Source organism: Chaetodon trifascialis, chromosome 8, assembly GCF_039877785.1.
Source record: "Chaetodon trifascialis isolate fChaTrf1 chromosome 8, fChaTrf1.hap1, whole genome shotgun sequence".
NCBI classification, from domain to species: domain Eukaryota; kingdom Metazoa; phylum Chordata; class Actinopteri; order Chaetodontiformes; family Chaetodontidae; genus Chaetodon; species Chaetodon trifascialis.
Window position 1 is genome coordinate 19,077,815 of NC_092063.1, and position 23,556 is coordinate 19,101,370.

At 42.4% G+C, this 23,556-nt stretch overlaps 1 protein-coding gene across 2 annotated transcripts in view; it reads right to left on the reverse strand.

Annotated features, from left to right (window-relative positions):
• Nucleotides 1-23,556, reverse strand: part of mgll (monoglyceride lipase) — a 38,442-nt gene that overhangs the window by 14,194 nt on the left and 692 nt on the right. Inside the window, exons 2-4 of one of the 2 annotated variants that reach the window (XM_070967914.1) lie at nucleotides 21,901-22,036; nucleotides 7,392-7,498; nucleotides 2,874-3,010 (exon numbers count right to left, since the gene is read on the reverse strand). In XM_070967914.1, coding sequence (XP_070824015.1) covers nucleotides 2,874-3,010; nucleotides 7,392-7,498; nucleotides 21,901-22,028 — 372 coding nt within the window. In that variant the 5' untranslated portion in view covers nucleotides 22,029-22,036. Of the gene's footprint in view, nucleotides 1-2,873; nucleotides 3,011-7,391; nucleotides 7,499-21,900; nucleotides 22,223-23,556 lie in introns of those variants that run through there. The other variant, XM_070967913.1, reaches the window with a different exon arrangement.

A 23,556-nucleotide genomic window follows, 5' to 3' on the forward strand; every position in this document is an offset into this window, starting at 1 on the left:
TGGCAGAGGGTGCGGGAGTCAGAGAGCTAGTTCGGTACCTCGAGTACTGTGACTAAACGCATTGAAAAAATGTTTGAGGAGTACAAGGATGAGCTAAAAGTCAAGCTAGCCAGGGATGATAGGCTAGCTCTGACGACTGGACAGATGTCACAAACGAAAGCTACACCACAACTACCGCACTTCATCAGTGCTGACTGGGAGCAGGTTTTCCATTGTTCTGTAATTAGCATTTCCTTTTACCAGGAAAGTCTGGTGCAGTCTGACATATTTCAGCGTCTCCAGTCATGAAAATAATTCCAGAAATAGATGTGAAAATATTTTGGCTCCACATGCTGTTTTCTCATCTCTCTTTGACAAACCAAGACAGTTTTGGTGATTTTCTGTTGAGTTTTATGATGATAAAATGAGCGTTTCTGTGAATAGAGTCTTTGGCGAGAGCAACATCATGGCTGGTTCTGTTTATACAAAAAGGATCTTACTCTGTAACGTCTCTGCAGGGATCCTTTCCATAATGTTGTCAGACATTCTGAATAACAATCTGAGCCTGACTTCTTCCACTACAACGTACCATCACATACGCAGTTGTAAATGGAATATCCTTAATTCTCGTGATAGAGGGATCACAAGATCCTGTGAGGAGTGACAAGACGTTAAGAAATGGATCTCAAGTTCCAGGTGCCCTGTGGCTCTTTTCCAACCAAGTGAGTGATGGTACAGCCCATGGAGGGGGGTCTTCCTGATAATTAAAAAAACCATGAAGACAAAGCCAGTGTCCTGCTGAGGGAGTACATACAACAGGAAAAGGCTTTTCCTCCCCGCTAATGCTAAAGCATTAGTGAACAATTTGCTGCCATAATAAATGAACACATTATAATGTATAAACTTTGTCTAAATTATAGTACACAAGGTTACTAACTGAGTGTTGCTTGATGTTAAACACACACAGGATTCTGTGAAAGTGTGAATACAAATATACGCTTTCAACCAAAATTGAAATTCGATTAAATTTTTTTTCACAAAGCTCGTCATATCTGCTGTAAAACCGTTTTCCTGCTGAATCCGACGTACCCACTGAATCACTGCTGTGCTGCGAGATAACAAGGCGCCACGCTTTTCATGGCCGAACAGTTCAGTGATGAATTTGCATTCATCCTCTGTGTTCCCTGCTTGAAAAGAGTCTTCCAGCTGTGAGCTAAACACTAAAGACAGTGTATTGAAATGCTTGTGACTTACACAGGTGGTGCCGACTGCGCTCTGTTCAAAGAACCTCTTGTGATGTTACAGTGAGGTTAGCCTCTGCTTATATATAGATATATATGTATGTTGCACTCCAGATAAAGCTGCATACATGAAACCATGTGTGTATTCTGTATGAGCAAAGAGTCTGAGCAACTTGTTCATCCAACAGAAATAAGTTTGTGTTCTGTTAGCTGTACTAAGAGTTAGTGGGTCACAGTGAACAACAGTGAGAGGCAGAGATGTTGAATGCAGCTTTGTGAAAAAACTGATCAGTTAAAAGTAGTTTCCTGTTCGGTCTTAATGCTTTTTGCATCCAGGTGTTATGTAATTTTTTTCAATGAGAATTTTTGTTCGACAGTGTGTCTGTAGATTTCATAAAGCTAAATTTAAGACGAGGCTTTATAGATGCTGTGTGCATTGAATTTAACACCATTTTTTAATATCGAACAAAAGCTCCGAAGAGAATCAAAGGGAAGCTCAGGCAAGTGGGAAATTCTACATACATCTAGTTAATCAAATGTGTTTTTGCATTTTCTAGTGTGTTCTATGTTCAATCCTGTTCACTGTACAAAAGAGAGATAGTTGTGCTAATTTTGATAATCGATTAACTGTTAAAGGGACAAATATGGCAAATATTTGCTTCTCGGACATAAGGATTTGGTGCTTTTCTTTGTTTATATCTTTCCATCATTGGGTTTTCAACACAAAACATTTGAAGATGATGAAGTTCGACCGCTACAGCTAGCAGCCTGTTAGCTTAGCTGAAAACTGTCTATGACGCCTCAGAAGCCGACTAATGAACGCATGCTTCAGAAGTTCCTTGGTTGAATTCTTGGTTGGACCCCCTGCTGTATTTGCCGTATGTTAATACATGATAAAGGTTAATAACGACAGTCAGCAGAACATTACATGGCAGGAAACATTACAAGGACTCCCAGAAGGTGAGCACACTCTCTCCTTTCCTCAACAAATACAGCCACATTGCCCTTGAGCAGGTCACTGAACCTCTAACTGCTCTGTTGGAGGTATTCAGTGACCAGCAGCTGCAGACTGTGCAGAATCTGTGTCACTGTGCTAAAGGTGAGCAAACAGAAACAATGTGTCTGTTCTAGGACCAAGAAAAAACAAATAAAATGTCACTAAAATGATGTAAAATATCTTACTGCATAATACAGTCCCTTCTTGAAAATGCCGGTAATATAACACCCTGATTCAATTGTTTGTCTCCTGTTACTCAGTGCAGATTTGATGCAGTTCAGAGCAGAACACCATGCACTGTGGTTGTTCATGCTTTGCTATTTTGGAACATAAAACCACTTCATGCTGAAAGAGGAGCATGTGCCATTTCTTTCATTTGAATGTCACTGTGTCGCAGAAAACCTCTTAACACTGTTCTCAGTACTTTTCATTCCTGCGCTTGCCCTTCAATTTCATGCAGCTGTCTCTCTCTCTGTGCACTAAGCACACTGTACGAGGAGCTCTGAGACAATATGATGTTTTCACACCCAACAAAACAGAATAACAAACCTCAGTGACTATCAGTGCACTATCCTTAGAGTTATTCCTTTTAGTATAATAATGTGATTAAGATGCAACAAATCCCAAATGGTAAATTTGCAATTGAAGTGTCCTACCATGGAGTGACCCAGGATGAAGATGGGCAGGTCGGGGTGGCGGGACTTCATCAGGTCAATGTGCTGCAGGGAGTCTCTGATATAGACCTGGAAGTCTTTGATGTTCATCCTCTCGCCTTCACTCTGACCATGGCCGACTGTGGAAGGGAAGACCAGAAGAAGAAGAAGAAGAAGAAGAAGAAGAAGAAGAAGAAGAAGAAGAAGAAGAAGAGACTGGTGTGAGGAAACTGTTACAAAATATTTGTAATTTTAGGATTTTAAATTCCTTTTTAATGCCTCCAAAGGGAAAAAAAATACATTTTTGTAACAAAGGAGGAGAACATGAATTCAAGGCTTCTCTTGAATCAACACCACTTACTCAGCAGACTATTAAATATAACATTCAAATAGACATATTTAGAGATAAAGAAAAAACAACAACACAAAGACTAGATAGAAAAGCAAACATATGTACAACCCCGATTCCAAGCATTTTGGGACGCTGCATAAAACATAAATAATAAACAGAATGCAATCATTTGCAGACAAACTGTGTTTACCGAGTCCATGTATTAATATCCTTTGTACAATCATGTGTTCATAAAGTAATGAACTTGATCCATCCTTGTTGTGAATAACTGAGCCTTTCCAGGATGCCCCTCTCATACCCAATCATGATGCTATCACCTGTTACCAATCAACCTGTTTACCTGTGGAATGATCCAAACAGGTGTTCATTATTTCCAGTATTTGGCTGTAACACACAAAAAACTCTTAGATATTTATCATTTTTAAGATGTGTTCTGCTCTGAGGACATTCTCTCCCTGTGCTGATTTCTGAACACTGATCCATCCCCCTCTCTTAAAAGAGGTGGAGGAAACACAGGAAGGAGCTCAAAGTGGGAGCAGATGAGGGAGAGACAGCAGTGAGGAGGAGGGGGAGGAGGAGGAGGAGGAGGAGGAGGAGGAGGAGGAGGAGGAGGAGGAGGGATGAAGTAGCAGAGAGGAGAGGGATGTGAACGAGAAATAAGTTGGGGGAGAGAAAAGAGAGAAGGGAAGGAGGGATGAGAGTGGGGGTTTAAGGGAGAAATTATAAAAAGACAATGAGAAAGGAGGGAAGGAAGAAGGAAGAAGGGAACAGGTGACAACAAAAGTGAGTCTAAAGAGGACAAAACAGGAGGGAGAATGATTTCAGGTCAAGCGTGGAACGATCAAATATGGGACAGGATCAAATTGGCATGTGCCCCTGGATGAGGGCAAGAGGAAGAGGTTAGGAATGGGAAAGAGTGGCAAAGCAAAACGGGGAAGGAAGAGAACAGAATGAGGAGAGGAGGAAGAGGGTGAGAAGTGAAAAGACGACACAAGTTGAGTGGAGAGAAAAGACGAATGAAGAGTGACGTTAGGAGAAAATGGAGGCAGGAGTGAGAGGACGAGAGAAAGACAAGAGGAGAGGAAGACAGAGGAGAAAGAGAGGTGACTGACAGATGGCGAGGAGGAAATATATATGAATATGTAAGTGTGTGTGCATTCATATAATGTGTGTGCGTTCTCCTCGATCTTTCTGCGGCAGAGGCTGAGAGGTGATGCGGGTTGCCATGGCGACCGCTGAACCAATAACACCACTGAGCTCCTAAACATTCACAACATGTGCAGCTCACACCTTCCCGCTCTCGTGCCGTAATCGTAAGGGTGTGCATTTGTTTCAATACGTGCTGCGCGTGTGCGCTGCATGTGCGGGGATGTCTTTCCTTCCTCGCCAACAGCGAAGCGATCGACACAGTGTGGAAATCAATGCACAGCGAACGATGGAGCACCGCAAACTTCACATCGATGCACACTGTATCCCCTTCCATGTCAGATCAATGACCTCACACTCCACTGAATTCACAGCTTTTGTTATTGCACTGGATGAAACACACACACACACACACACACACACACACACACACACACACTCACACACACACACACACACACACACACACACACACACACACACACACACACACACGCGCACACACACGCGCACACACAAGCACAGTTGGCCATTCAGATAACTGACACACACAGACAAACAGTGCAGAGCACACATCCACTGCTCTATGACTGGAAGAGCTGCAGCAGGCCAAAATCAGTCCTCATATAAACGTGTGTGCATCAGCTTTTCTTGCTAATGAGTTAAATGGTTACACCACAAAGCCAGCAGGAAAGGTGCCGAGCAACAAGGTGGATCAATGCTGCAATTTTGAAAAGCCAGTCATCTTCTCTGCCGCGAGAATGGCATCAGTTGTGCTTGATAGTTACAAGTGGGATGATACATTAGAAAGAGGGGCACAACAGATTGTGGTGGTGAGACAACTGGAGCAACATAACGTGTCACATAACTGAGCATGGCGTGCCATGTGAGCATATGTCAGGTGAATTAAACGCTATGACAGAATTTGGGCAGCGGCTAATGATTATTTTCATAATTATTTTTTCTGTTTATCTATAAAGTATCACAAAGTAGCCAAAAATGTCTTTTTCCTTTTCCCAGTGCCCAATGTGACATATTCAGAAATTAACATCATAGAACAGAAACAAGCCCACTTTTTGGCACTATTAGCTGTATGTGAACATTGACTAATCGATTAATGCTATAATTTAGTCGTGGGCATTCATAATTGACAAGTAAAACATGTTTTCTATTGATAAATAATGCACAAGAACACTTATAACTGTCTTATAGCTGTGTACAACAGTGTTTATAAGTGCCTTATAAACCATTTAGTGGGGCTGAATCAAGAGAATGTTTGGCATTTTTGCTTGATTAATTACTTGAATGAACCGATTATCAAAATGCTGTTGATTCATTTACTGAAGATTTACTAATTGATGAATCGACTAATTGTTGGTCAAGAGAGAAATAAATGAGAAATCGAATAAAGTGTAACTGAGGAAGAATAAGTGAAAGACTTAAACTGCTGAAGTCTATCTGGAGCTGCACAAAGTTGTGTGTGTGTGTGTGTGTGTGTGTGTGCGTGTGTGTGTGTGACAAATAGATGAAAAACGAGTAAAAGGGTGTCTACAGGGACTTGTTCCAGTTAAGTGTGACATTTTACTGCAGCATGTGAACAAACTGCTCAAACTGTGTGAGCAACCTCAGTCATCCTCATTATTCACTCTCTTTTTATCCCCTCTGCCAGCTCTTTATTGAGATGTCTGCCTCTGTAAATATTTCCACACTGGCAGCTGAGACTTTGTTGAGCTGAGTTTTCTTTGTCTTCTCATCCTCTGTCTCTCTCCCCGGTTTGTCTATAGCGGGTTTACTGAGCACACATGCTGCTCTTTTACAGTGAGGTCCTGCTGCACAGTTAGACGACTTCACACATTCCTGCTTGGGCAGTCATCACTTTGCCACTTTGTCACTTTGTTTATGCCTCTTTATCCTGTGCTGATTCTATCTAATCCTTCTTTTTGAGATCATTTCACATGCCCGAAGTGAATATACTGTTGGGAAAATGTGAGCAGGTTTTGTTGTTTATATCAGCTGACAAAAGAAAAAGGACATTTTTCGTCACATGGTGTTTAGCAGGCCGACTTGCTGGAAAATGTTTACCAAGTTCACCATCTTAGGTTAACATGTTAGCTTGCAAAGTACAACTGAGGCTTATGGGGATGTTATTAGTTTTGCAGGTATTTAGTCCAAAAGTTTAGTACAGTTCATCGTGACAGGGACATGAACGTCCAGATTTCTTCTATCCAAAGCTGTGCAGACATTTCACTCAAAACCAAAACTGTCAACCAGTTCAAAACTGTCCCAAGTCAGTGGGATTCAGCCTCGAATGCTTGTTCCAACTTCCACAGCAGCCTATCCAACATTTGTGGAGATATTTCATTCTGGGCCAAAGTGGTGGACTGACTGACCAACCGACCTCCTCCTTGTGTTCATGTTTGTCATTTCCACTGATCTCTCTATCACTTGCCTCTCGTAGGTATTCGGGATGTTTGGGGTGTCTTTCCTTGTCTCAGACATCCTGGACTGACGGCTGTGAGAGCCGAACCACCGTATGACCGCTTGACTTGATGTGAACGAGGTGCTAAACCTTTCCTTGCTGGAGGTTTTCACTGTGAGAACGAGAAGCAGCTCAGAGAGTATAAACAGCAGCTGACGGTGTGACTGGACTGTCTGGTTCTCCCGGTGCTGAGGGGTCAGCAACACAGAGTTCCACTGAAACCTGAACAGAGCAGGAAGTTTCATTCACACTTGTGAAGTTTTCTTTGACAGTGCATTAAAAGCACACTACACACTCACACACAAAGAGGCACTGCAGCAGAAGAATAGAGCAATGTACCAGCGAGCCTAATTAACTTTCCCTAACAGGCTTTGTTCACTCAACAAATAACAAGGCCTGTTATCAGGCAGTGAGGGGATGACAGGCTTTCTCCGGAGCCGTGCGCAACTCTGTGTTTGAACTCCTGATGAACGCGAGGGCAACCATGACTGCAGATGTACAGGCATGCATTAATGTAATGTAATGTGTGTGTTTGGTGACTCACCGTGGTCATGTGCAAACACCAGCAAGGACAGCTTCTTCAGGCTCTGTGCAATCTCATCGTAGGGCCCGCAATGCTCCCCGGCCCCATGCGCAATAAACACCAGAGCCCTGAACAGAGGAGAGGAGAGGAGAAAAGTTCATTCAAGTGTTCACAAACACAGGCCTTCACTTGGCCTCCTTTCCGTCTCTTTTTTAATTTCTCTCACACAGAAACAAACAAACAGCAAATGTTTGCATTTTTCTCCGTGGGATCATCATCCTTCCTCGATTCGACAGACTGCTCCAGGAGAAATAAGCATCAAGATTTCTCAGAGTGGAGGCTGTGAGATGGAGGAACTGATGGGGTGGAGGGGACTTTATGCAGGAATGTACATGAAAGGAAAAAAAACAAACAATCTAATGCCGTGAGAATCTGACTGAATGTGCATCGACAGGCTGCTTGGTGTGTGAATTTCTTTTGTGTATTTCTGCACATCACTTTGTGTGTGTGTATGTGTGACAGAGATTAAGTGACAGGTTATAAAAAAAATGATGGGAATGTTTTCAGAGATAGCAGCTATCATCCATCTGTCCTATCTGCCCAGCACATCTCTGCCTGCTCGAGTCAGAGCAGACTCTGAGGGAATCCAGTAAAACACAAAGTGAGGCATTAATACACAAACAGCTTTGACAGTCCAGCTCTCTGTTTTAATGGGACATTCATATCGCTGATGGAAAGCTGTGGAAGCTATGGTTTGGTTTTCTGAGAGTAACTGAGAGTGTGCGCAAATATTTCCTCAGAGCAGCACATTCAGTGGCTCAGTTTCAATCCAAGTGCCTTTTCTGTGATTTATGATGGATTCACTCTGCAAGGCTGCATGGAACTAAACACTTTTGTCAATGAGGAAATTACACAGTAAATTCATATAGGGTCAAATCAAGGGCAGCTGGACTTTCGCCTCTCCTCCAAAGAGCTGTTTTGGGTTGTGTTTGCTGATGCAGAGAAGCTGTGGGCCCATTTTTGTTTTTACCGTATTATGGAACTAACGTGGATTATTAAGATAAGTCCAGTGTTTTTACTATTGCACATTAGATGAAAACATATGTGACACACTATATATAAAAAATATGTGTATACATAGACTTGCTTGAAAAAGGATAAAAAATATGTAATATTGAAATAATTGTACCCAACCTGCTCAGCACCAAACAGCAGACAGACACAATTAGCGACAAGCTGCACATTTAGCAGCTAAAGAGCCAGATATTTCCCCCAGAAGTTGGTGGAGACCAAAACCGAGCTAAAAAAGAGTGAACGATGGATTTAAATTCATCAGGTGGACAGAAACATGACTCCAGATGAATGATAATGCTGCTCCGTTACTGCTGGATGTGTAATTAAGCAACTATTTCTAACAAGTTTGCAAAACTAACCTAAAGGTGATACTATTTCAATGTTGTTTCTGCCGCCCCCTTGTGGCCAGAAAAGAAGATATTGTTGATTTAACATCATGACATTTTGAAAATTATATATTGCTATAAACTACTATTTTAAGTAAAGTAAGATACGACTACTGATCTGTACTGTTACAGTACTACAATACTCAAAGTCTGAAGAGGTAGGAAACAGATAAAGAATGATTTAAAATAACAAATACAACAAAATAAGAAATTAATTAAAAAGCAATCTAAGGTATACGCATTAAAATACTTAGGGCATTCCACATGTGCATTGTAGCTGTGCAAACATGTGTGCCTGAATGCTCTGCTGAAATGTTCTGCTGAGGAAGAATTGGGAGTATTTTCCTGTGCTCTCTCTTTTCTTTGTGCCTAATACTGATTGTGTTTCAACATTGCCAATATGCAAATGATCTGTAATATGTAATGCCAGAAATGTAATTTTCAATTAGTTTGCCATTCAAACGGCCCCAGCAGATAGCTAGTAGGACGATAAAATCTTTGTCTGCCTTTACGTTGAGGTACCTCAACAGTCTCATCACACACTATGCAATTAGTGATGTGTCAAACATGAGCCGAGGGTACAGCTAACACCAATACTGAATGTCAAAAACATTCTCTTTTCACAAACCAGCCTCATTGTGTAAAAGCTAACAGGATAATCCCTTGTTAATTTCACATATTAAATCCATTTCAGTCAGGGGAGAGAGACGATGACAGAGAGAAGAGAGGGTAAGAAGGTGTCATGTAAAGCCTATTCTTCAAAACGAGGTTTTAACTTCATGTTAACTCAGAAACAGATACCCTTCGGAATTACTGCTCTGAGAAAAGGTTTTTCCAGGTTTTATATTTTTTTGTGTCCGTGCATATTAAGCAGTGGAGCAGCAGTGAAACGCTCCAGTGTTCTTTATTCTAAGCTGCAGCAGTGCTGGGGAGCCTGTGAGAGCTTCAATCAGCAGCGGCGGACAATTAGCCTGAATGTATTCAGCGACGGAGGAAACGGGAATGGAGTGAAACAGGGAGAGGGTGAGTGAGAGAGTGAGGCGGGGTATGGAAGCAGGAGTAGAATAAGAAAAGCTGTTCATCAGGCTTCATTAGCAATCACTCTGATTTCACTCACTGCTGCTCCTTCCCTCCTTTTGGAAAGCCGTCGCCTCGGGTGTGTGTACACATGTATTTGTGTGTGTTTCTCTATTTTTATATTCAACATGAGAAGCCCACTCAGGGTGTGGGGTCCGACAACTTCGTAACATTATAGTGAAGACTGGGGTTCGGCAAGTAGTACTTATAGTTATGGTGAGGGGAAGTCTACAGGAAATGAATGTAATTTGATGTAATGTCCTCATAAGTGATGAAAACACTTTTCTCTGTGCGAGCGTGTGTTTGTGTGTGTGAATGAGTGTCTTTGTACGGGCACAATGTTCTGTAACATGCATGCCGAGGGGCAGCAGGGGGATTAATGGGGCTTATCTGGGTTCATTGTAAAGACGTACAGTGAACAGCACACCGCACACTCCACTCAAAACTACAGTTTGTACTTTGCCGTCTTCCTTTCTCTGAGGCCCTCTCCATCCATCGTACTCTAAATACCTCAGTGGTCCGCTTCATAATCTCTTTCTTCTTCTCTCTCACTTTATTCTCCATCTTTGCTTCCTCTCGTCAATTCCAGTTTTAAGTGCATCCGAGTTTCCAGAGAGAGATAGAGAGAGAGAGGAGGAAAAAATTAACTAAAGGCAACACGTCTGGTAACAGCGAGCTGCAGGAGATATAAAGTCTGCATATTTTGACAGTATGAAGGATTTAATTACCCAGAAACTGAATCTTAACAGATGTCTGCATTCATTCAGCTTCAGGCATCTGCAGACAAGTGACAATATTCAGGCAGCATCAGTATGTCGGCTCAGCCGCGCAAAGCCAGCTCACTGTTTCCACTCTGCTGAAAGTGGTCTGCACAGCCCATTGAGGTGTTACTGATTTGCTTATACATCACCCTGAAGCCCTCCTTGACCTGTGTGGACACATGCACTACACCGTGGGCTCTCATCAGTCTTCACTCCAGAGAGGACCGATGACAAACTAAAATGGAGTCTTCGTAAATGCTTAAAGTTCCATGCAAAGAATTCACTCTTATAGACCAACTCCAGTGAAAATCAAGCTTTTAACCCTGTTAACAACTTGTTAACATGTCCATATGATGCTTTTATATACAAGACATATCATGAGTGAATTAAGGAGTCAATGCCATGCATGAGCATTTCCATCTTGCAGTAGACCAATGACTACTGATTACTGTTAGGTGTCTAATGTTGTGGAGAGCGATACAGAAATACACTGTGTTGCTCTCGTCTTCCTCAGAATCTGTCTCCGGTTGAAACAAGGATGGCTGGATTATTTCTATATCGCCACCTGCAAAACAAGCAGAGGTGTGTGTGTGTGTTTGGTGAGCAGGTATGCTTGAACTGCAGGCGAGCCTCTGAGGGGTGGGTGGAGATAGAGGTGGGGGCTAATTGCCTATTCAGAGATCCACACACAGTAAACGAAAGCAAAGAAGTAGTTACAGCAAAGCCGTTTTAAGACCAAGGAACAAATGCCTAATGTGTCATTTTGATTACAGAGATGAGTATTTAGGGCTTAAATCAATGCCAGCAGAGGAACTTTGAGAGCGCTTCACAAAGCTGCTGAGATCAACTTCTACTGAGGAAGCTGGGAGGCAGCTGCCCCGGCTGCTATGGACGACATCATGTTTCCAAAAGATTTTACTCCCTTTGATTAAGTTGAATTACATTTTTCATTTGATATTAAATTCAAATTATGGAGAAATAACTACTGACTATATATAACTATATCTTACAGGTATTATGTCAATTGCAATTAACTCAGCTTTATTTGTGTCATTGTACAATTGTAAAGTGTCCGACAAAGGTGGATCTGAAGAGCACATTCTGTGTAGTTCTCACAGACAGATGAGCTAAATGGAGCTCATCTCCTATGCTGTTTGGATTGTTTGGATGCTGTTGAGCTGATATGACTCCAAATAACTTGCAGCATAAGAAGAAAATTTTATAAATTGTTATTGTTGCAAATTATCCGCAGCATTTGACTGATTGTGTGCCTCTAAGTTAGGACTAATGATTATTTTATTATTTATACATCCAACTTTTCCATTAATCAAGTGATAATTCGTAAAATTTGCAAAAGTTGCCCATCACACTTTCCCAGTCCCCCAGGCGAATCCTAAAATCCTAAAATTGCCGTTACCAGAATGGGTTGATTTATTTTCTGATGATCAACTCACAGATGTTCTGAAAAATACTTTCAGCTGGATAGACGATGATGATGATCAGAGGTGGGTGTGTGCCTCGAAAGTGGGAGCAGCTTCACATTAACTCTAAACTTCATCCTGTGGTTTCGCTCACTGTGCATTGTCGCAGATGTATTGATTACTTTGTGTGTAGCTGGACTACTTCAATATTCCAGTAAGAAGAGATTTAATTTGTCTTTCTCATTATCTCTCTTCACCCTCTCTCGTCCTCTCTCATCTCTCATGGGAACTGGAGACCCACTTGTCTCCCACACCAGTTTCAGTTGCTGGAACAACATGGCTTATAACCGGCCTTATTAAAACACTGTGGGAGAGAGCGAGGGAGAGTTTTGTCCTCCCTCTGGCTCTACTCAGAGCTACTCCAAACAACCACAGGCCCAAAACAAAGCCGAGACCCTAATCCCCTTAATGCAATGCTGACTGGCTGCTCCGAGATTATACAGGAACTCTCAAACCTTCCAGCTGTGCTCAAATGCCACATTCTGCACCTTCAACTGTGAATTTCACACAAAAAGCTTCTTGGGCATTTTAGGCATCTGGCAACAAAGTCCTTGCAGGGTTTCAACCGCGGCGCTTACATTTAGTTCTGTGACTTTGTTTTTCCACAACATAATTAATGTATTTCAACTATCTAAACTTGTTCCTACACAGTTTGTTAATTTGGTTTTCTGTAAGAAGAAACTGTGACGTGGTATTAACTATTCATTCAGAAACACACAAGATTTGATACAGTAATCCTGTTTACAGTCTTTCATCTACCTTGTCATGAGGACCAATGAGGGGAAGGTTTGCCAGTTGGTTCACCAGCGCTGGGCTAACCGCCAAAAAGGAGACAACTACTAAGCCGTGCAATCAGCTGTCTTCACTATCAACCTGAGGCGTGCACAGCAGCTCCAGTGGTACCTCTGACAGAGCTGCAGTGCCTCCACAAGCAGCACAGCAGAAACACAAATCCAGCAATCTGCAACCAGGACTGCCTGTGGGCTGCCTATCCAGAGCCCACCGGATCCTCTCTGACCCCACCCACCCCCAGCATGGACTGTTCTCCCGCCTGGCGTCTGGCAGAAGGTTCCGCAGCATCCGCTGCAGAACAGCCAGACTCAGAAACAGTTACGTCCCCCTGGCCATCAGACTGCTAAATGCTAAATGCCAAATACCCCCCCCCCCCCCCCCCCCCGCACCCCCCCCCACACACACACACACACACCGACCCCACGGACAATATCGGAATATCTTTCTGATGGACAAATATTTCTCAGTGCACTTTTTCATTATGGACAATATTACTGTTATAGATAATATTTCTGTGCAATATAATTATGGAGGGATGGTTTTTTAATCACCTCTTATTTGTGCAATAACCCCCCCAGCTGCTATAATGTTTCTGTTTCCACAGTTTACATACTGGTTGTTCTGTTTTTCTGGTTATTCTGGTTTTGTTTCCACAGTTTACATACAGGTTATTCTGTTTTTGCACTACATGGTTTACACTGTTTATATACTGGTTATTCTGTTTCGCACTATTTATTTATTTATTCTGCTGTTTACATTCTGTTTATCTATTCATTCTCTATTGCACTCATTATTATTTAGCTCTTGTTGTTTTCTTTAGTTATATAGACTATATTTTTAATTTCCATCTCTGCTGTAATCCGGAAGCCAAGCAACGACATTTTGTTGCCAAAATCTCACTGCTGTGTTTTTTTGTGCAATGACAATAAAGGAAGTCTAAGTCTAAGTCTGAGCGTGTCTTTTCACCCAAGACATTTTGACATGTCAGAAGAAAAAGCACAGCTGTAAATCTATAATTACTTCTCTGTAATTAATGATTGACGGCTGAGTTCCATTTGGAACTTGAATGCCCTTTGCTCCTTGTATTGTGCCTGTTGGTTCACTGTCATGAACAGAGTCATTGTTTCTACCATGGGTCAAAATGTCTGCAGTGAAACAGACATCGGCTCTCATTAATGTCTTTGCTGAATTAGTTTAATAAGGCAGAATAACTTTAAATAAACTCCTCTGATGTTGACCAGATTATGCATTAGCATAGTGTTAAATTCACACTTAAATAGTCACCTAACAGCGCACCAGGCGACTCTGAGACTTTCCACGATTCACTAGTCTGCATTTTTTTTCTTTTGACATTTAAACATGTTGATTGTGTCATGTCTCTAGGACAACTGTTCAACCTCATGTGAAGGTGTTTAATTAGCTTTAGCTGATGTTGCCTTATATAAACATACTGCGGTGTTAAATTAACACTGGAGACTTTGGTGTCCATGTGTCCAGACTGAACAGAAGCCAGAGGACAGAGAGACTGAACACTGGCATGTTAATCTGATTAATGGACTTCTACTGCTCAGACCTTAATGGTGTGTGTGTGTGTGTGTGTGTGTGTGTGTGTGTGTGTGTGTGTGTGTGTGTGTGTGTCTCCATTTATTCTAACCTTGTTTGTATCACAGTGTGAGTGCAGGAAAAAGAACCACATATTACTGAGTTTTCTTTGAAAAGCTGCCCAAAGGATGTGATGTAGTGTGTGTGTGCGTGTGTGTGTGTGTGTGTGGACATATAGGATATATATGTGGCTGGCTGACCACACCAGTGCTTTTAAGTGCAGACTGTGAATGTATTACAGTTACTGTATAGGGCAGTGTGAAAAAGAAAGAAGAGAGGACCAAAGATAGTATGAGAAGAAGAACTGTGTGTGAGACAGGAAACTGACACAAACTCAGAAACTTTTTAAGACTGAACCAAAATAAAGTACAAAGTACATAAAGTAAGGAAAGTACAGTGACTGCACTTGAGACAAATTCTGATTAATTACAGGCCACTTTTTGCCACGATAGATGTATTCACTCATGAGGGAAAACAAAATCGGGTCACATCAGGTTAAATTTTGGTGAACTCTGACCTATGAATTCATGCTGTTGACTAATTGCAACTTGTTTGCTTTGTGTCACAATCTACATATACCTCCACTTTTTCTGTCCATCAGGGAGAAACTGTTTGTAGTCATGAAACAGAAGTCTTATCATAAACTTATTGTCCTGTTAGTGACCGTGTTGGCTTGTTTACTGGCAGTTAGCAGTCGTGTTTCCCTCCTCAAGAACTCTTTTTCTAATGAATGAATGAAAATGCCAGATGTGCTCACAGACATGTCGTCAGTTCAGTTCAAGACATTTCAGCACTGTTATAGATACTGTCAGGCTTAAATTCCCCGGTGACAGTGACAGCTGATGCTCTTGGAGTGAAACAAAATGGATATGGAACAAGAACAATGTGACAGGTTGAGAATGAAATGGAGTCGGAGGAGGGGGTGAAATGTGACAAACAGGTATTGAAAAGTAAACAAGAAATGGGGATTCGTTACAGAAAGTGTGTGTGTGTGTGTGCTGCGCAGAAAAAAGACACGAGAGACAGGCAGGAAGTGGCTGCATGATGGAGAAAGATTTAAACAGACAGCAGGCAGCCACAGCAGGAGGGTTTGCACTGGTGATACAAAAAGGTAAACCAAAGAGACAAGAAAAATAAACACAGAGAATATTCCACTGCACGGAGAAAGAGACACTTTATTAGTTCACCTTCCTTCTTTGCAGAGTGCAGATCCCAGTACAGCGCAGCTCAAGGGCAATTCATTTGAGGTGCAACGGCAAAAACCTTACGTAACAACCCAACAGTCACTGTCTATTTACAGCAATCATAACATGCAATCATCTGCTTGCCGCGAAAAGTTTTGAAAGGACTCGAGGAGAGCTGAAGGAAGTGAAGCCCTCATGGACGAGACACAAACGCCAACCCCGTAGCTCAAAGCTGCGAGCTTGTGTTGATTTCTACGAGGCTCGCCGACAACTGAAAACTTTACATCCGATGCAGAACCGACAAGCAAGGGAGCCTGTGCTACTTCAACTCACACGTCGTCACAAGCACTCCGCACACTTCTTCTTCTGCGGATAAACAGACAAATTACATCCGAGCTGGCTGCACGCTGGGATGGAGCAAGGATGAGATGAAACATGGTATTTCCTTCTGATCACCTGTTTTTATTATGCAGGAGCACTGCATGACCATTTTGCTCTCATCTTATGTAACTATATTTTTCTTTCTGTACACTTCTGTACGCAGTCTTATCACTACTGCTGTTGCAACATGCCATGTTCCCGACAGGCATCAGCCAATTACATTTAACATACACTAATATTCAATATATGTGTACAGCAGAAATAAAGCACATTTATGGAAATCCTAATAATTATACCTAAAACCCCTTCTGCACTATCCATGTCCCAGCGTATTTTAATGATAGGGCCGGTGCCGGTAAGGTCACAGATGCAGGAAGTTTAACGTGATGTTACAGCGGCCATGAAATCATTAAGTCACTTTGAATATGAACAACAGTGGAATGAAAAATGAAAACTGACTCCGAAGTGCTTCTCCTCCATCTCCGTTTCACATCAACTCACAGTAAATGATCACAGCTGGCACTTTGAATCACCAATCAGTGAATTTTATGAGAATAACACAAGAGCCCATCATATTTCATGCACTGCATTACTCAGCCAAAATTTGCCCCCGAGCTCAAACTTCAAGGGAAGCACTGTGGAGCTTTTATCTTTGTAACAGTGGCAGTGAGCAGCAGACAGATGAAATAGTCTGACCATAGAAAGACAAACAGGGAAGGAAACTCATCCAGACACCATCAGAAAAAAAAAAAAAAAACTTTACTACCAGCATGACCCATTTACACAAGCTGTGCGTGTGTGTGTGTTTATGGTGGTCAGTTGTTCCTTTAGTAAAAATACAGGTGTGCAGTGTATGTATGGCTGGTATTGTGCTCTCTAAGTGGGTTCAAAGACCCGGCTGGAAGTCTGTTGGACGATCTGTCAATCATTGTTGATGGCCCTCCCCTCCATCCCTCCACCTTTCACCTACTTCCTGGTTTTAGTGAAAAGGCTTTTCAGGCGCCTGTGACCTTTGACCAAGGCTCATTCTCATCTCAACAAGAAACAATTTCAATAAAGATTTGCATATTCTGGACGTCTGTCATGTGATTCATACTGATTATCCAGCCTGTTAGCAGTGGACATGAAAAAGGACAGAAGGCTTTGGCTTTTCTTCCTGAATCTACATGTCTACATCTATCTGTAAAGGAGCTGAGGAGAAAATCAGAACAGAAAGTTTCCGTCCCTGCTGACATGCTCTTTCATCCGTGCGAAAACCTGTCGGCTTCATTTTGAACTAACTTCCAAAATAAAACAAACACAACAGAAAAATGCTAATTTCTTAAGAATAATTTCCAGTTTCCCACTTTGAGCAGCAGTCTAAACAGCATATGATCGGAAAGGACATGAAAGGACACACGTTTAAGACCTGAACTGTACAAAAAGGTTACACTGATGTGTGGTATGTCAGTAATTTGAGGTCACATGCTGCTCTTTGCTGTCAGAACTGGCCTTGAAGGACATTTACACTTACAGCCAGTCAATATTTGACCAAAAACACTTGGCACACTGTACAGATAACAAAAGAATGTGACCGGGGTGGTTTGTACCCATCACCTGCTGTTACTGTCTCATTCACCTGCCTGGCTGAGCATTATCTAACTGTTAATCAAAGTAGCTGCCATTGCATGTTCAGGGTTTCCGGGTTCGCAAGCAACCGAATCAACTATTATAAAACAAAGAGATACGTTTTCAGAAATACATCAGGAGGGCTGGCTGAGACAGATTTCTCCCAAAATCATAAGCAGAGCCAAGAAAAACTAGCTCCCATCATAATCTGTCCATATTTGTCTTTGGTGAAGGTGCTTTTTTTTTTTTTTTTGGCTGCTGTTTTACATAAAGACCACACGCTGCACAGCTATTTCCAATCCACCCAGTGTGAGATTTAAACAGTCTGCTTAAATTCTGCTTTTTTTGCCAGACAACCCCCCATGCTCTGAACTGTCTGGCCTACGGTTGGTTCAGTTAACTGAGTCAATAAATGTCGGCCTGGCATTCTCCAACTGCCGCCTGTCCCCATGGTTACAGCTCAGCATGTCACAACTTAAGTGGTTTTGACAATGATGGTGAATCATCTGCAATTTTTTTTATGATTGATACGTTTACGCCATTTTCAAGCAAGCGTTCACTAGTTTCAACATCTCAACTATGAAGATGTGCTTGATTTTTCACTGTTATATTTCATTTAATGGATGGAATTCTTCGATTAAATGACAAAATAATTAGCAGATAAATTGATAAAAATCAGTTCAAATGAAATTAATTGTTGGCAGGAGCCCTGTTTTGCTCTGTTCTAGAGTTCTCACAAACCACATGACACACTGCCAACAGCAGGATATTATCAGAAGTTGCTGTATCATCACACACTGTCGTACATAGATTCAACTCATAATCATGCATCACTGTAACGAGTTTAAGTCTTTTGGCTTCCAGGCTTAAATGGCAAGTCTCTCGTCTGCAGAGTTCTTTGATCGTCAGAGCTTATTACTGCACTGGCTGCTACTGTGGCTAATAGGAAATTTTTACTACCACAAAAGTGAGAAAGATAAATGTCTGCTGTTTTAAGAAATAATCTACAAACGTAAAATGCATTCACCCTTCCACAAAGAGTATTCCAGATGCAGCTTTTTATAATAGCATCCACGGTGTACGCTAAGAGCCTCTAACTCCTTTTTCCTCTTCATGCTAATGGCTATAACCACTTTTTGACTTGAATACTTCTAAAGCTATTAGCCTCCGGCTGAGTTGCACGTAGGGCCACGCTGCGTCACATTGTGTTAAACTGCTAATCTGACTGCTGCAGCGAGTGGGCTGCTGCCAGTCTGGAGGCTGCATCCATCCAGACCACTGGGAACTCAAACCGCAGAGCGCAGGGGCCGCTGTGTGTTACAACAGGAGGTTTGTATCAGAGAATTTCTTTCACAGTAACTTGTAGGCTGTATCGTAGATAACAGGCTGGAGTTTCTCTATTAGTGACGCTTGCCTAGCTCTTTTACTCTCTGATAACAGTCTGTATGCAACTCTGATTTTTCATTAAGAGCTTTAGATGGCAGCGTGTCCAGGACATGCTGATTTCACTCAGAACCATCATCAATTATAGTCGGTGCAGCAGCATATTACAGCACATTAAGGTCAGTAATCAGTAAAGGGATGTACTGTTGAGGGCGTGATTTCACTGAATAGCTGGCGTTTTGTCAACTTGTAAAACCTGCAATAAACCGACCTCACCCAGCTTTTAGGAGCTGCTAGCTCAGCTTAAAAATGTCATTAGCCTGGGTTTCAGAGAAGCATTTAAGAGTCCTGTAAAAGTCAACTTGCAGCTTTAAATTTGAGTACACAAAGTGGACAATATCTGCCATCAGCAGCATCAGCCCACAAACATTCATATCAGCTATGGAGAGCACACATTGATGGATAGATATGCACATCTCCATACATAACATGTCATGGACACATCGCATGCCTCTCTGTGCCATGACTGCATGCATTTTTAGCATGGTCACTGGCCGGCCTCCAGTCAGAAAGCTCTTATATAAGCCAGCCAAAGCCTTGGCTCTAAAACAGTTACAATGCAGAGAGATCTGCAGCTATTTTAAGCCTGCAGTGATTCAGCTTCCTACTTCCAAAAAACATGATTTGAAGGAGAAAAGGAAGGCAGTTAATGCCAGGGAAATTGCATTTGTTATTTGGTTTATTGATGCATTTGGCAGGAAGGGTTGGACCCATTTTTAGATTTGATTATTTATCTCCAAGACTCTCTCGTGACTAGCTTTAAACATATGAGCAGGTCGGTGCACAAGTAGATTTTTGTTCATGTGGGAGTGCGGGCATGGGTCTGGGAAAGGGCTTCTGTGTGACCGCAGTGAGCCCTCAGGCCACAGTGGCATTGTGGGCAATTACAAGGTCAAACGTCTGTTCCGCTGCCTGTGCAGAATCACGTACATTTACATTTTACCAAGAGCTGCCAGAGCTCAGCAGACAGAGACGTTCAATCCAACCTCAAACACATCCAAAGGTTTGCTACCAACACACACAGACATCTACACAGCTTCCAAGCATGCGCACAGAATACAGAATAAACCACGAAAGAATGCAGAATAAACACACACACATGCTAAACTATGTGCCACAGTTTATGGAACAATTGTACAGCAGAGGCACAGACACGGTGTCAGTTAATGAGTCACTGCTCTGCCGAGATGTATGAACCTCAATGTGTGTGTGTGTGTGTGTGTGTGTGTGTGTGTGTGTGAAAGAGAGAGAGATCAGTCATATCTTGACTCCAGATGTTTTGTGGGCCTCCCGTTTGTGTCACATCTCTTTCCTTCTGTGCTCTCACTACATGCAACAATGCGGTTCTTAAGTGAGTGTGCGTGTGACATCTGTGTTACATTTCGAGCACTGCCACAACCACTTGTGCGCACGGGTCTGAAAACGGCCACGAGCGCATAGCGAGGGGGCCCCCAGCAGCAGACTGTGGAAAACACCACCACCACCAGTAAAAAGTTGTTATTTTTATTCTTAAAGTTGACCCATTAATCATGTTGCTGTGTCGTTTGATGTCTTTTTGGCTGAGAGACATAATTTCCATTTACACTCTTTCACACACCAGAATGCCTGATGAGTCAGGACCTCGATGCTTTTCATCAGGGCTGAGAATACAAGTCGAATCAGCTACAAGGACCAACCTCAAAACACAAGCGTGCACGAGGAAGCAGGTGTCACAATTTCATTTCCTCTTGCTTAGATATTTGGGCTTTTCAAAATAAAGTGATCGGGAAACTACAGTGTGTAGTGATGCTCACATGGATCTGTTTCTTTCTTTGTTCCTTGGACTGTGAGTGATTTGGAGAATCTCAGTGAGCCATGGACACAAAGTTGGCTTTTTCACTGGCGCTCAGACTGAGGAAACATACTCCACATGACATTCCTTCTGCAGGGTGTTACATTTCTGTGGTAGACTGTGCAGATTTTTACAAAATGGCTCAAATGAATCAATATTCTCAAATGTGGAATACAGGCAGGATCTGCAAACACAATAAATGTGTTATTTGATTCACTAACAGAATGTTTTATGGGTTCAACAAGAAATGTTTCCTGGATGTTTTTTTTTAAAACGGGGTCATGACCCAGTATGAGTCACGAGTGCATCTGGCGGTCGCCTCCACCAGGAGATTAACATAATTATAATGTTTTTAACGAGCTTGGGTCAGAGAATGAGACTAAACCATCCAGATTTACAACAGACTGCCACAGCCTGATTTCATTTTTCCTTACTAATGATATTTTGTTGTCTCTAAACTGATTACTGATGCAGATTGAAATAACTAGTAATTGTTTAAAACAACACATTTTCTGGTGACAGTATGTGGAGGAGGAGTGCTGATTGGAGAGTTGTCTGACCACTCACAGAGCTGATATGACTGCCAGGCTGTTTGAAGATGAAAACCGTTTGATTCTACACACCTTAACTGTGTGCACTTTTATTACAGCTGGGTTAAAGGCTGCAGACACACACACACACACACACACACACACGAAGATTGACATGCACCACCAAAGAACAGAGTCCTCATGTGACTCCTGAAAGCACCCATATGGATAGGATCACTTTCCATGACAACACACTGATTGTAAACAGCACTCTTGGCTTTATATTTCCCACAATAAGTCTCCTGTACACATATACAGAAGAACCGGACAGCGAAACACACACACTTTGCGCTAGTTTTCCCGCTCGGTTCTCCACTGACCTTGGCGGGCCGGCGGGCTCCCAGTAGCGGCAGAACAGGTGCAGTCCGTCGGCGTTGACGATGTGCTGCAGGTCGGCGTAGGGGACTCCCTGCGGGCTCCGCCGCGGAGCAGCTTCGGGCTCGGGCATGGAGAGGTCTGCAACAGAGACACGGAGCAGCGATAACAACACATCGCTGCCGTAGAGGTAGCAGCTGAAGACGGCGACGAGCAGGCAGGTGGCGGCGGTCACGGCGTTCATTGTTTACTGTTGTTTATTTATTTAGGTGCGTGTTTTATCGGAGTTGACTCCGTCTGCAGGTAATCCTCAGCCGCACACACAAACGCACAAAAGCGCACGCACGCACACACACGCACACACACACACACCAACACACACACGGGCAACGCTGACGGAGCGTCGGCAACGACGAGCGTTACGTCACCAGACCATATGCTGCGCTTTCCGCAAGGTCTCTCTCTCTCTCTCTCTCTCTCTCTCTCTCTCTCTCTCTCTCTCTCTCTCTCTCTCTCTCTCTCTCTCTCTCTCTCCAATTCAAATCAGCTTTACTGCTATGCCCATGATTGTAGGCTAATTAGGACACTTCAAAGTGCAGAAGGTTGCAGCCTACGAGGGTTACAATAATTTCAGTGCAGAAGAAAATGGTTCATTACACTTCACTTCAACATCCACTATACTGCATCACTACACTGTAATGGAAAGAAAAATGATGAAGAATAAAAGATTGTGATGACCCGTGAACATCTAAAAATATAAGACATACATACGTGTAATGATAAGGGAACAATAAAGTGGATCAAATAAGAACCAATAAGAAGATTTCATTTGAACGATGTCATTTATTTTCATGTCGACATTTAGCTCTTTCTATTTCAATGCTTTTTAAAAACATGCGTCTTTATCACACGTGCTTGTATCCTCCTGTCCGTCCAGCTGATTTAGCAACAGCATCACTTGCAAAGCGAAATCAATTTGAATGGGAATAAATAAATAAATAAATAAAACAAAACAAAGACTCTCTTTCTCGTTCTTCTTCCTTCTCTGCCTCTGCTCAAAGCTACACACACACACACACACACACACACACACACACACACACACACACACACACACACACACACACACACACACACACACACACAATCATCTTTGTGCACTTCTCTTTTCCCTGCAACACTGAAGCACACCCCCCTTGTTCCCTCCCTGTCTTCATAATGTTGTTGGCATGTGCAGCATTACAATGAACAGCAGCGTGTGTGCCGCCTGACGCACCGCCGGGGATAAAAATAGCCCTTGAAGGGCCAGTGAAGCTATTTCCTGAGGTGATCGGGTGTCGCCTTTCAGGTTTGGTGACCTGGCACAACTCGTATCTCAATAGTTAATACCTCACAGCTTGTGATAATTGATCAGTTTCTAGATGAGAAAACTATGTGGCTGTCTGTCGGTGAGCAGTGAGGAAAAGCTTTCATTCGTTGCTTCAAACATAATGATATTTCTGCTGCTGTCATTAGGATTTATTCAGCCAACGCGTTTTGGCACCACAATGCGCGCACAGAAACAGGCTGGTCACATTTCAGCTGCGGACATATAACAGTGAAAAGTGTGCACACTTGTGAAAATAATCGTTAAACTTGTAGTGAGTGGATCATTATTGGAA